The following is a 12313-nucleotide window of genomic DNA, read 5'->3' on the forward strand; positions in this document are numbered from 1 at the left end:
CTTCCTAGCGAGCAAAATAGGTATTTTATTACTATATTGGGAGAACCACTCGCTCTCCCTCGTTTATAACGACTCCTAAATACCTTGTTGCGTGTGCTGATTGTTGATTCGTTTTTTCCTCTCGCTCGCCATCGAGGAAACACTTCTGTCGAATAATAATTAATTACAATGAAGAAAAATCGGCGCCTCTAGAACTCACGGCCGAGGCTCTCGTGGAATAACGAATGAGCCTTCTCCTCTCCTCTTCTCTAATAACGCATACATGTATATCGGCGCTTCTTTCGTTAGTCTGCCTTTCGACATCAAAATTCAGCTAGGCGTGTTTTCCACTGCCCACTCTCGTCTGCCAGGACCCTGAATCGATTAAATTTTATTTGAACGTGATTCCCAACATAATTAATTACTTATCCGCGCGCGCTAGAGTTCCAGCACTTTTCAGCAGGAAGAAATTTATTGGTTATCGAAAAGCGTTGATAATTTGATTAATTGCGGATGTGATTCGAAAATAAGCACCTGCGTGCTTACCAAGTTCGGGGAAGAAAATTAAAATAGTAATTTTGCACTGCGGCCAGAATTTCATCGTGCATGCTTGCTACAGCAAACCCATGCGCGCTCCGACCACGGAATTCCATTCAAAAGCCACTTGCAAGCCAAACACGTAATTATAATTCAAGTTGCGCGCATGCAAACGATGTCTATCAAAAGTTGTGTGTATATACAGCCAGCAATTACAAAACGCGCGCGCGGGCTCAAGCATAATTCAGCAGCAACCAGCAAATCCGATTGAGCTCGTAACAAATTTCGCCGCGTATGTAATTAAATTTCCCTCTCTTCCTTGCTGCTCGTTCAATGTGCATACAAGCGTGGTAAAAATTATATCATCTGTTACTGACAAACACACACATACTCACTCGAAAACCGCGAGCGTGCAGGCACACATTCAGCCGAACGAGAGAGAGGGAATTTATATTGTATGCAAACGTCGCTCATTCTCGGGGTTTGATTCCGAATGAAAACACTGTCCATCAAACATGCTGAACAGCTCGTGTTCCCGGGCACATGCATGCAAATGATAGGTTTGAAGTTTGAAACATGCTTTCCGCAGATGATACTTTTGTTTCAGCGCGCTGCGGCCACTCGACGTGCTCTTTTCTGCTCTACCATCCAGCAGAACAGAGCAATAGTATGGATTCTGCATTGAATTTCATAAAATGCGGCCAGTGGACGGAAAACAGACAATATATTGAATTTTAATTTGTTATGAATGAAACTCAGCCGTTTGTTTCAAGCTATGGATGATATTATTTTCCTAAACACTTTGTTAAATATCGATGGGTAATTTATGATACGCACTTGTTGGATGGTTTCAGGAAATTTAAAAAGTCCGTTATCAAAAACATCGTTTTCATACGTTGGTGTATCGAATATGGGAAAAACGAACGACTTTTAAACAGTCCGTAGAGAGACATATATTTTGACAGCGCTGGAGGTGCCGAAAAAGATTGATCATGGGTCAGAGACAAGAAGCTTTTACTCGCTGGTATCCATGCACATTAAAGTGTGATGCAACACGATATTTTGATTTTGTTTTATTCCGGGCGGCCGCCCCTAGCGTGAAAAATGATTGATAGAAGCTGTACAAACACTTTGTTGGGGCCGGCGCGCCGCACGGAATTTATTTCAGTGAGTGGTGGCTGCCGGTTGCTGCGGGACTACTCCCAAAATATTTTTATTTGTTATTTATCCTGCCTCGCACTCTCTCTTGGATGTTTGAATATGCACTTGACGAGCAGCTTTTCCCAATCTATATTTATACGACGCACGCGTGCATGTATGCCCGCTTTTATGTAGGCCGGAATCTGTGTCCCTCCCATAAATGTGTCATTATCACGGCATGAAAACGATAGTTCTCACTGCCTGCAGTGTAATTATCTCGCTCCGGAACCACGACGAACACCGATTCGGAAATGGAATTTTACAGTGAAAAGTTTCACGCCTCTATCTGCAGCAAATTATCGGCCCAACTCGCTCGGTGTAAGGTCCATTACATTACGGCCAGCCAGAGATAAAGGTGCTGATGTGCTGGCTTCTACCGCGGTGCTGGTGGAGCAGGAGACAATTTTCCCCTATGCGTCCCCTATCAAGTCTTGTATACGTGCATGTATATGACAGACAACATGATCCAGTGCGTGGCGATATTACAAGCTGCAGGCTGTGTGCAATGCTGGAGAAAGAGAAAAAGAGAAATGCTGGCGACTCCCCCACATCGATCAAATCAGCACAGCATCATTTCACGTAAAAAAGAAGTGACGTGTTGAAAATGAAAATCGCAAAAAGTCAAGGGGGACGAGGCGGCGAGAGCAAATGGAGAGAAGAGCGAGCAGCCGAAAGCTCTGTCAGACTGTGTTCAGACATTTTTATTTTCCTTTTCGGATGCGTTTGCTGCCGCGTGAAAAGGAGGATGAATATTGCATTCATTTCCTGTCCTCTACTGCTTTGATCAAATCATCACTTGGGCAGAATATTTTCACTTTATTCATCGCTACCTGCGAATTACCAATCAATGTATGAAATAAATTTGATGAATGCAAATTTAACTGACCATGAAAGTGACACAAAGTTGGCGTAAGTCAACCGATTCGAATCTACCTCTATATTATATACAAGAAGGTGGTAGAAAAATATTTCGGTTGTCCAAAATGCAAATTTGGTGTAAGACATGGGCACAAAACATTGCGTTGAATATTAATTTTTGCTCCAAATAAAAATATCCCAGCTTCAAAATTTGAAAGCTTATGAAGTGCAAGTTAAATTGATCAAATCAGGTCATAGTCATTACAATTCTTCCAAAATTTTAAAATGTGAATGATCAAACCTTTCTCCGCAGGACCTTTTAAAAGTGTGGTTCGATTCTAATTTTACCTCAGTTAGACATCATCAAATTATAATTTTAATTAATACCAGATTTGAACTTGTGACCATGTAGTGCGCATGGTGTCCAATTTCCGAAGAGGAAACGACAAATCACGCTGCTGTTATTGTTTGGTAACATAGCTTGCAACCTTTTTGCAGTGGCAGCTGTCACGCCAACGACAAAAAAAATCGATACTCTCACGATCAGTTTTTGGTCAGCAATGATTTACAATTATCAGAACGCAGTCGGACTCTGTTTCTGAAGCGAGAGGGGTGAGCGACGCGGCCGAAAATGAAATAACAATGATGTGGCAATAACTGACCACTGCGCCGTAAGATGATTGCGCACAATAACCGGGAGGGTAGATGTAATGAACACAAGTGAGCAATCCGCCCCTAACTTGGCCGGCCAGTCTGTCCGTCCGGTCTGCGGCCGTCCGCCGCATGTATAGTACGCATACACGCGCAGCACACTTACGAAGGGGATGAATATTGCTGCAAACTCGTATGGCCACTGGCGGAATGAGTGCGGTTTTACCAGTCTCGGCCATTAAAGCCGGCCGGAGCTGCAAAATGGAAAACTTTGGTTCTAGCTAATATAACAGCGGGGAAAGAAGCGGCGGCCGGGGCAGGAAGCTGCCGCTGCTTCTTCCACTTCTTCGCGGATTAAGCATGCAGGGCCGACGGACGGAATTCGAGCAAAGGGTTGGCAGCTGTAGGCGGCTTTTGAAATTTCACAAAGGTCGGCTGGCCCTACAGCTTGGAACACTTCCAGCAGAATTTCCTTCTCCGTTGCGCCTCCGCTTCTTGCGGTGTACTTGTGCTTTATATAGTTATATTGGCTGCGTTATCTCAATATTTATTTATATGTGCATAGTTTCTTCAGCTCTCTTTGGCCCCGCGGGTGCTGCCGTCTTCGGGGGTGTGCGCCGCGTCTTGTGTGCAGACACCAGCGCCGGCATTAATGATCATTTTGCTCTTTGAAGCATAAGAAATGAAGAGCAGGCAATTATACGGCGGGATGTATTCGCTTGCTGCTGTTGCGTGCTGCTCTGCTTGCTCAAGTGCATTTTCACTGAAAGATGCTGTTTGTTGTCGCTCTTGTGCAGTCAAAAAGGCATGTAATGAACAACACGGCGACGAACAAAGGGGCCTCTGAATCTCGAGTTTATCATTAGCAGCCCGTTTGGTTCCATGACGAGTCTGCACAGTACCCGAGGCTCTAACTGGGGAGCAGGCGGAAGGATTGCTTTGATTTGCTCTATCGTTGTACCTCTGCATGGTGTTTGAACTTTCTAGCAAGCTTTGGGCCGATTAGCTGATTGCCAGGATTTCGCTCATTAACGAATGAATTTGAGGTATCACACACGGCATGTTCGCTTTTGGGATAATTTTGCGCTTCAGAAGGAATTTGAACATTGGCATATGCGTTCAAACGACACTGCTGGGCTTACCATAATTCTATTCAGAGCTTTGTTGCAGTCCTGACTGAAATCAAGTTATTCAAATTGATGCTGCTTTTTATCCCAGAAAGAGCCCTTCCTGAAATAAGACACTAATTTCGGCAGTCATCCCAAAATATCATTAACGTCATTATTTCACGATATCATATTTTGCAAGTACACTTGAGTTCAGATCAAAGCAGGTACTCTCACTCAGCCGTCATTCCAAATTAAAATACGCTCGGGCCGTGTATTCTCCATCGCGAGTGGGAGATAACATCTCATTATTTTTTGGACGTGAGCATCAAAACAGCCAGTTTTAATCTAGAATTAAACCTTCTCGCGTTGGTAATTACGTTTCAGTCAGCAGGAGCGGCCAAGTTAGTTTGATTGTAATTAATGAAAACGGTCCGTTGAGAGATGCAAGCAGCAGCAACTCTCCTCTTCTCCCGACTCAAATTAATCCTGCGCGTCCAGCAAACCGAAAAAAAGTCTTGCACTCCACCCATGCACACAGACACGGCAGAAACAATGATGTAATTATTAATTATAAATTGTAGCTAGCCAGCATGCTGTTATTAATGGCACACACTCCGCTTCTCTGCGCTGCACCATAATGACATCTTATCGCGCTCAATTAATCTGTATTGATTTCTGAATCACACGGCTAATGAAGCGTGATGTGTTTTACCGCACAGAAAGAAAGGGCTTGTAAAAAATTAATCCCTCTGCAGGAGACTGACCCATAAATTTTTCACAGCACAGACACAGCCCGACCGACTGACTGTAAGTCGAGAGTTTTCTTAACGAACTTGGAGGTGTGATTCCATCGGTCCACTGGAGATAATCTGGATGGAATTTTTGATTTCGAATGAATGCTATTGAATTGTGAGGTCCTAAAGCAGGAGAAAATAATTGGAACGCGCCCAGAGAGCTTTTTGAATGAATCAAACCTTGTGGAGTAATTTATTTCCAGATCGAAGAATGAAATATTAATATTTGACTATCAAAGAGCAAGAATCTCTGAAAAGCCAACTCCCGCTGCATTTCTGATTAATTTTAAAACAGCTTGTGTATTGAATTCCTGCCAAGTCGAATAGAAGTAACAAAAGTAGAGAAATTCCCCTTCAAATGAAGCATTATTCCTCACTGCGCGAGCGGAACTGGCTCCGGCAGCCCCTCAAAGAATGTTGTACCTTTTGCATATTGTTTGCATGCAAATCACCCTCACGCACGAATTCCATCCTGGCTCGGATGTCCGAAACAAGCGAAATTCGTTTTTAAGCAGTCACAGGAACGAGCAGGAATTCCATTTTTGCAATGAACTCGCCAGTTGTCTGGCCGCGAAAGGAGCAGCCAGCTCCGAGAGGGACCCTTCCCGCGCCGTCTGGTATTCCAGATGCGTTTTCAATAAGCTGCCTTTGTGAATGTACGTTTCGCCCGCCTGCCGACGAGGTTCTCTCTCGCGTGCGGAAGAGTGCACACTCATGCACAATAAGCCGGCCTTGTATCGATCAGCGGGCACACCAAAACCAACCTAGCTAGCTTCCTTCTGCCACTGTTTGTGTTTGACTCGTCGACTGCAATTTATCAAAACGGCCGGCGAGCCAATGGGACGAATTCGTGTTGGCGTGCAGCTTTAAGTACCGCTGCCTGGTGGAAACCAACCCTCTCGCATTTGCACCGACGCGCCGGCCAAATTTAAATATCACAGGGGCACAGAAAGATACATTTATCCACACTGCCAGCCGACCGCCTGATGTACACACGCTGGCATTTCCCCGGTGGCAGCCGTAAAAATGGGAAAGGGCCAGAGGGTTTCCGCTCAGCGGCTTAATTTTCTGGAAATTATTTCATCTCCACGTGCATATTGCTGGCTGTTTGTTTTGATGCTGGTGGTATGTTTGCTGTTTTTTTTAATGCGAGTGTAGATGGGTAGATTATCAAACAGGCTGTGTCAGTTCAGAGTTCGATGGAAATTGCTTTGGCGAATTTAAAATGAAGTTTATGTGTATGCAACTGGTAAAACAGGAGTAAAATTTCCGTGCAAAATAATGTAAAATGTTTGAATGTAATAAAATATAATTTCTAATAATAGGTTCAGGAACCTGAATAAGAAATACAAAATTTGCATATTCCTAAATTTTCATGCATAGCCATCTCTTATAAATCTTAAATTTATTACCAGTAACTCATAAGTCTTGCAAATCTTTCGCTTTTGCCGAAAATTATCATAATCCCTTTTTAAAATAGTCCAAAACACTGCTCATCAAACGACACGTTAGTCAAAGTTGCGAGTTTCCAACGAGTCTCACAACACGCCCTCCTTTCAAGAATACTTAATTTTGAAAGAGTCGCAGGCCGCGTCTTCTTGGGTGGAGTTAGTTTACACTTTCATAAATAAAATTCATTCCCGTTCGCTCGCGTCTCAAGCGCCGCGTGCGCTTTTTAAGCTCTATTCCCGCTGCTAGCGTATACACACAGAGACGGCGCTTTTCGGAATGTAAATTACAATTTTTAACATCCCGAAGTTGAAAGGTGTTACACGAACGGTGCTGGTGTGTGTTTTAATATGGAGTGAGAGCAAGTTTATTATTATTATCGTTACACGAGCTATGGAGCGGTGCGCTTCAGCATGCGGCCTTTATTAAACGCGCGGACCCAAACTTTTCTTGGCAGATTAAACTTGTTTTTTACGACTCTTTATGTCGGCATCGTATTTCAGCGAATGAATTATATACCATACTCAGCACTCGCTCGAGCGCTCGCCGCAGCAGTGCCATATTGGTCTTGGGCGCACACGCTGCGAGCGAATGGGTATCGCACACCATAAACATCGTGCATTTAAACGCTGCAGAGCAAATAAAGTACTAGGAAAATTGTGGTTATGGTCATGAATATGCAATAACACTTATTTTCCAAGCGTGGGTGAGTGTACATACACACAAACACTTGGGAGAAAATCCAGCGTTTGATGACCTTTGCCTTTGCGAGGTTTGTAAACACTCGAGGTCAACATTTCACGAGCGGTTGCGGAATTGTCGCGCCTAATTTGAGCATGCTCAAGAGCAGTTTCCACGTAAATGAAAACAAAATTTAAATCGCAAACCGGTCTAGTGTCGCAACATGTTTGATGAAACATTTTTCACCGATTTGCTATGTTTGGTTTTGTAACTGTGGAAATTTGGTTTTAACTTTTTCCCCAAGAATTTTTGTATCGGTTCACATCTTTTACCCCCTGCGGTAACTTATCAAATCGCGAAAACTCTGCATCCCAATAACGTTAGAACAAGTAATATGGGAACGCGGGCCGCTTTGGAGGAAGTCCAAGCTATACAAGGACCACCTGGTGCTAATGCCTTCGAACTGGGATCGTTTTATTGAAACGTTAGAAATTTGTCCTATGATATTGATTCACGTATGTTGGAAAGGTGCAAACCAGCAAGTAGCGAGTCGGACTGCTGAAAGCAATCTTTCCAATCTGAATGGACTCGTCATTTCAATTCAGCATAGTCAAAATTGTTGGCGCCCCAAACATCGCTCAAATTTTCATATTGCAACGTGCACGCAAAGCATGCGCTCAACAATACAAGCCAACGGCTTGGTATGTGTAAGTCAACAAGGATTTTTTATGGGTTACGTAGAATCGTTCCACTTAAATTAAAACAAGCGCATCTGGCGAACCACTTGAAATTATGCAACTCCTATGCCCGGGTGCAGCGCTGGCTGCATAAATTTAGACCCCGATATGCCAAAGAGACGGAGTATAATGTTACATGAATAAGGGGTGAAGCAAACGTCGGCCCTGCGTAGCCAAATCTTCAAATTCATTTACATTAGATTTTCCTTGACTTGTAACAAATGGAATGTAACCGCAAAGCTGTGGTGTCCATATAATGACTTTTTCCCTTGCACGAGCAACACATTTCTAGCGCAGCAAGCAAATGTGCTCGCGCCGACACACGCCACACACAACGAACACCCACGCAACGTCTGCATAATACGCGCGCAGCCATCCAGGCCATGGAAATTCAATATATTTATCCGAGCAGGCGTCGATCAGGCGCCATTTAATGAACAAAAACGCGATATTTGCTCAAAGAGGTCAAGTGTACGATCCATTCCGCTCGGCTCCGCGCGTGCAAATGTATACACACAGTAAAAACCAAAACATAAAATATCGAGCGGCTGGCCGGTTGGCAGGCGCCCTTAATGCACACTCGAAATATACGTACATAATGAATCGCACACGCAAACCGTATAACCCTGGATCGATATATCATGAGAGTATTTTCAAGCTTCTGCGGCAAAAAAAATGCCCGGAATCGCCAAACAGCTGCCGGGCCGGCTTGAAATGTTTTCGAAAAAATCCCATGTCCTACACGTGGAAAATTAATCCAGCAATTCGTGTTCAGCGCCTGCTCATCACTCGGCGGGCGAGTTTAAGAGTTCAGCTATGATGCCATCAATCAGAGGAGGAATATTTTCGACCCGAGCACACGCAAGCAATAAAAATAATAATGCGCTGGTTGGTTGCCCGGTCTCGGGGCCGTCTCTCTTGTAAAACATGAGCGCACAGCTATTTTTGAGTGATGCTCCAAGCCCGCCGCCGCGCCGGCAATCGTAAAAAATTAATTGGACCGAGTGCAATTACTTAATTAAAAGTAACGCGCGCATGAAGCCGCAAATGCACATAGAAACGTCAAGTAAAACACCACTTGATGAGCCTATAAAAAAGTTTTGCTTTTCTTAAAAATCTCTATTTATTAATTTGCTGAATACGTAGCAAAACAAACTAAAATCATATTAAAAAGAATAAAGTACAGTTTTAATGAAAGGTTGATTTGATCAAGAAGCATTCTAGCCATATTTTGCAATATCGCTGATTTAACCGATGAATATATTTAGCTCTTAAAACCACTGTTTATGAAATGAGGACAAGTAAAAATAAGCAGTGGAACACTCGAATGGAAAGAAAATGCAGCAAATACGATTCAGCGATACATTGTTTAAATCTGGGAGCATTTCACTATCGATTCTAGGCGCAGCCACCGCAGTGCCGTAAACAAAGCTCTCTCAGCTATAGTCAGCAGCATTTTAAACACACTCTGGTCCCATAGTGACAAAAAGCGCCAAATCCGCTGAGTGATTGCGAGAGTGCGGCCGGCAGCAAAAGCGAAACGGCGCGAGCTGTGTGTGTATTATTCGCATTTTCTGGCGCTGCATCATCCGGCCGGGAAATCATTAGTGTGTCATTGTTCGAGTTTAAAGTGGCGTGCTGGCGATGATGATACACGAGCGGAGACAGCGGCAGAAATTGTGCTGCTATCGCTCGGCTCTGATCAATTAAGTCGCTTTTTGTGTGAGCATGCACAGGCAAGCAGGCGAGAGATCATCAAACGCCGACAGCGGGACCTTGAATGCTAAATGAGCGCAAGAGAGCCCGTGTATATACACGATCATTGTCGCGCCGTTTAATGGCAAGCTTTGTGTCTTAAAGAGTTTTTGCTGAGCCATAGGTACACACTATGCTTTCTCATGTGGAATATCGCTCAATCGACTCAATAAATAAGCCTTGCTTTCGCAAGCTTGGACAATATTTTTTACTCATGCAGAGTGAAATTGACTTTTCTGTTCATATTAACTGATTAAGAGGCCTATATGGTGCATCTAAATTTCGGCTTTTCACTAACACGAAACACTCCAAAATAATGCTATTTTAATGGCGAATATTAAAATGTAATTTTCAAAATTCATGTTATATTGTGGTACCATGTTTCTTAAGGAAAAAAATCAAACAAATTGAATGGAAACTGCACAGAATTATCTGTTAACTTTCCTTAAAAATGTCAAACATAATATTTTTAACTCCATATTCCATATTACCTTTAATCTGCGTATTCTCTAAAACTTTCCTTTGATTTTTTTAAACATACAAATATTGGATTTATTTTTGTTCTACCCTTATAAAATAGTAAATTTCATGTTTAGTAATTTTAGTTTAAACGGTTATCCGTACCGCTAAGCAGAAAAACGCTCAAGGCAGTAGCCGTCAATAAAACAAAAGGAAACCATTTTTAAACTTCTCTATAGTAGACCGGCGCCGCGGTCGGGAATCAGAGCAGAGTTATAGTTACATTTGCAGTTTCGCGCCCACATGCGTCTGCGTTTTCCTTGTAAGGCTCACCCAGGGCAGCGATTATTACCCGCCGTCAGGACGGCTTTGGCTAGTGTTGTGAGTCACAACAAAATTAAGACGCATGCACAAATTAAGGCCAGCCTGTAAGGTTGTTGGTTTCTGTGACGCAACAGTCGGCAGCTTATTATATTATTAAAGCTATAAAGCAACTCATGATTTTTAAATTCATCACACCGCCGTCTGATGCTGCGTGTGTTTTCGCCGGGACTGCCGAGCAGCACTGACTCACCACGCGCAAATTGCCAGAAAAAACGGCGGGCGAGTGACGCGCAGCATCTGGTGCCATTAGAAAATATGATTCGGACAAATCAAAACTCAATTAGCCTCAGCCTCGATTGAACGTACACCGGACAAAAAGCCAGTGACAAAACATACGCTCCGCGCCGGCTTTTTTCGCCTGGGCTCTAATTTTGTAATGACGAGAAACGCCGTGGTGCTCTTTTCAGGAACGAAAATCTGACTTTCTGGCTGAGAGCGTGACACACTTTTCACTTAATAAGTTGAATTATTACTGCTCCCCAGCTCGTGATTGTCTTTACTGTTAAATTTTTTATAAAGCTTTGTCCAAATGTGTGAAAGGAAAGCCTGCAAGTTTAAGTGCTTGTTGAACAGTGTGGGAAAGGAAGTATCACATCGTAGCTTACAATTTTAACAATATATTGCAATAAATTCAAAATAATCCACGATTGCAATGCATAATAAAGCTGTACACTACGCACATGTGGCTTCAGGGGAATTGCTGCTGTGCTTGCAAAACAAACAGGTTGACCATCCAGAGCAACGTGTTATACGTAATTCAACGTGACAGGGTGCTCATCTGGCTCCAGCCAATTTGGAGCTCAATCCTTTAATATTTTAATCCCAGTTGGCTGCCAAGCTAATAAGGGAGCGACTTAATTGCCGGTCAGCCAGTCGGGCAATATTAATGCCGACGACACATTTCCCTGTGGGTTCAAACTCGGCTCCAGTATAACGAAAACACCAGTGCTGCCTCTGCGCCTACGCTGTTTAGCCTGCACAAGAGAGCGAGAGAGAGGGAGGGCGAGAAAGATGGGAATAATCGTAGCTACTTATGCGAGATTCCCTGAAGACCGCAGGCGGATATTTCATCTTGGCCACAGATGTTTGGCACGGCACTTGGAATTACTTTCATTGCCTTAGTTAGTCAAGCGGGGTAGAGTGCTGGTTGCATATTTACCTCGCAGCCGCAAGAGTTGCGCGTCTCACTGGGGGAATACTTGCATAAAAAGCTACTCCCCGCACGCTATTTTTGCTGCTTTTATTGATTGCGCTCCTTCTGGTGGCGTGGAAGCAGTCTGGAAATCAGGCAAAATTGCCCTCTCTCTATAGGGTTGGCTTCCACGAAAGAATATTGCCGATCCAATGATATGAAAGCAATCACTTCATATTCGGCTGGTAGATTGTGCACGTAAGCTATTTTTTCCTGAGACAAATCAAGCTGATTAGGAAAATATTCCATTCTGAGATCAATTGTTTTATTTGTAAGCATCATTAACAGTAAAAGAGACAGCGCTATAAAATTAAATTAACAAGACTTTAGATTAAAAATAAAATTTAAACTAGACGAACTTTCAAGGGAACTCATTGTGAGCAACAATTTATAATTTCTGATGAGAGGTAGGAAAAATATAAATTTCCAAATTGTTGTGCTACTAGGTAAAAATGTCATGAATTGAGCTGAAGAGCATATTTCCTTAGGCATTATTCAAGGAAATTCTAAAAGTCTACATATTTCCAC

The 12313-nt window shown here is 43.1% G+C and overlaps 2 protein-coding genes across 5 annotated transcripts in view; both read left to right on the plus strand.

The window, feature by feature from the left end:
* The window catches only part of l(3)07882 (Nucleolar protein 14 homolog l(3)07882), a 58732-nt gene extending 58216 nt beyond the window's left edge, over nt 1-516 (plus strand). Inside the window, exon 15 of the mRNA XM_065486164.1 lies at nt 502-516. Coding sequence (XP_065342236.1) covers nt 502-503 — 2 coding nt within the window. The 3' untranslated portion in view covers nt 504-516. The remainder of the gene's footprint in view (nt 1-501) is intronic.
* The window catches only part of LOC135940979 (discoidin domain-containing receptor 2-like), a 106449-nt gene that overhangs the window by 20416 nt on the left and 73720 nt on the right, over nt 1-12313 (plus strand). The window lies entirely within an intron of this gene.

Source organism: Cloeon dipterum, chromosome 3, assembly GCF_949628265.1.
Source record: "Cloeon dipterum chromosome 3, ieCloDipt1.1, whole genome shotgun sequence".
Classification (NCBI taxonomy): domain Eukaryota; kingdom Metazoa; phylum Arthropoda; class Insecta; order Ephemeroptera; family Baetidae; genus Cloeon; species Cloeon dipterum.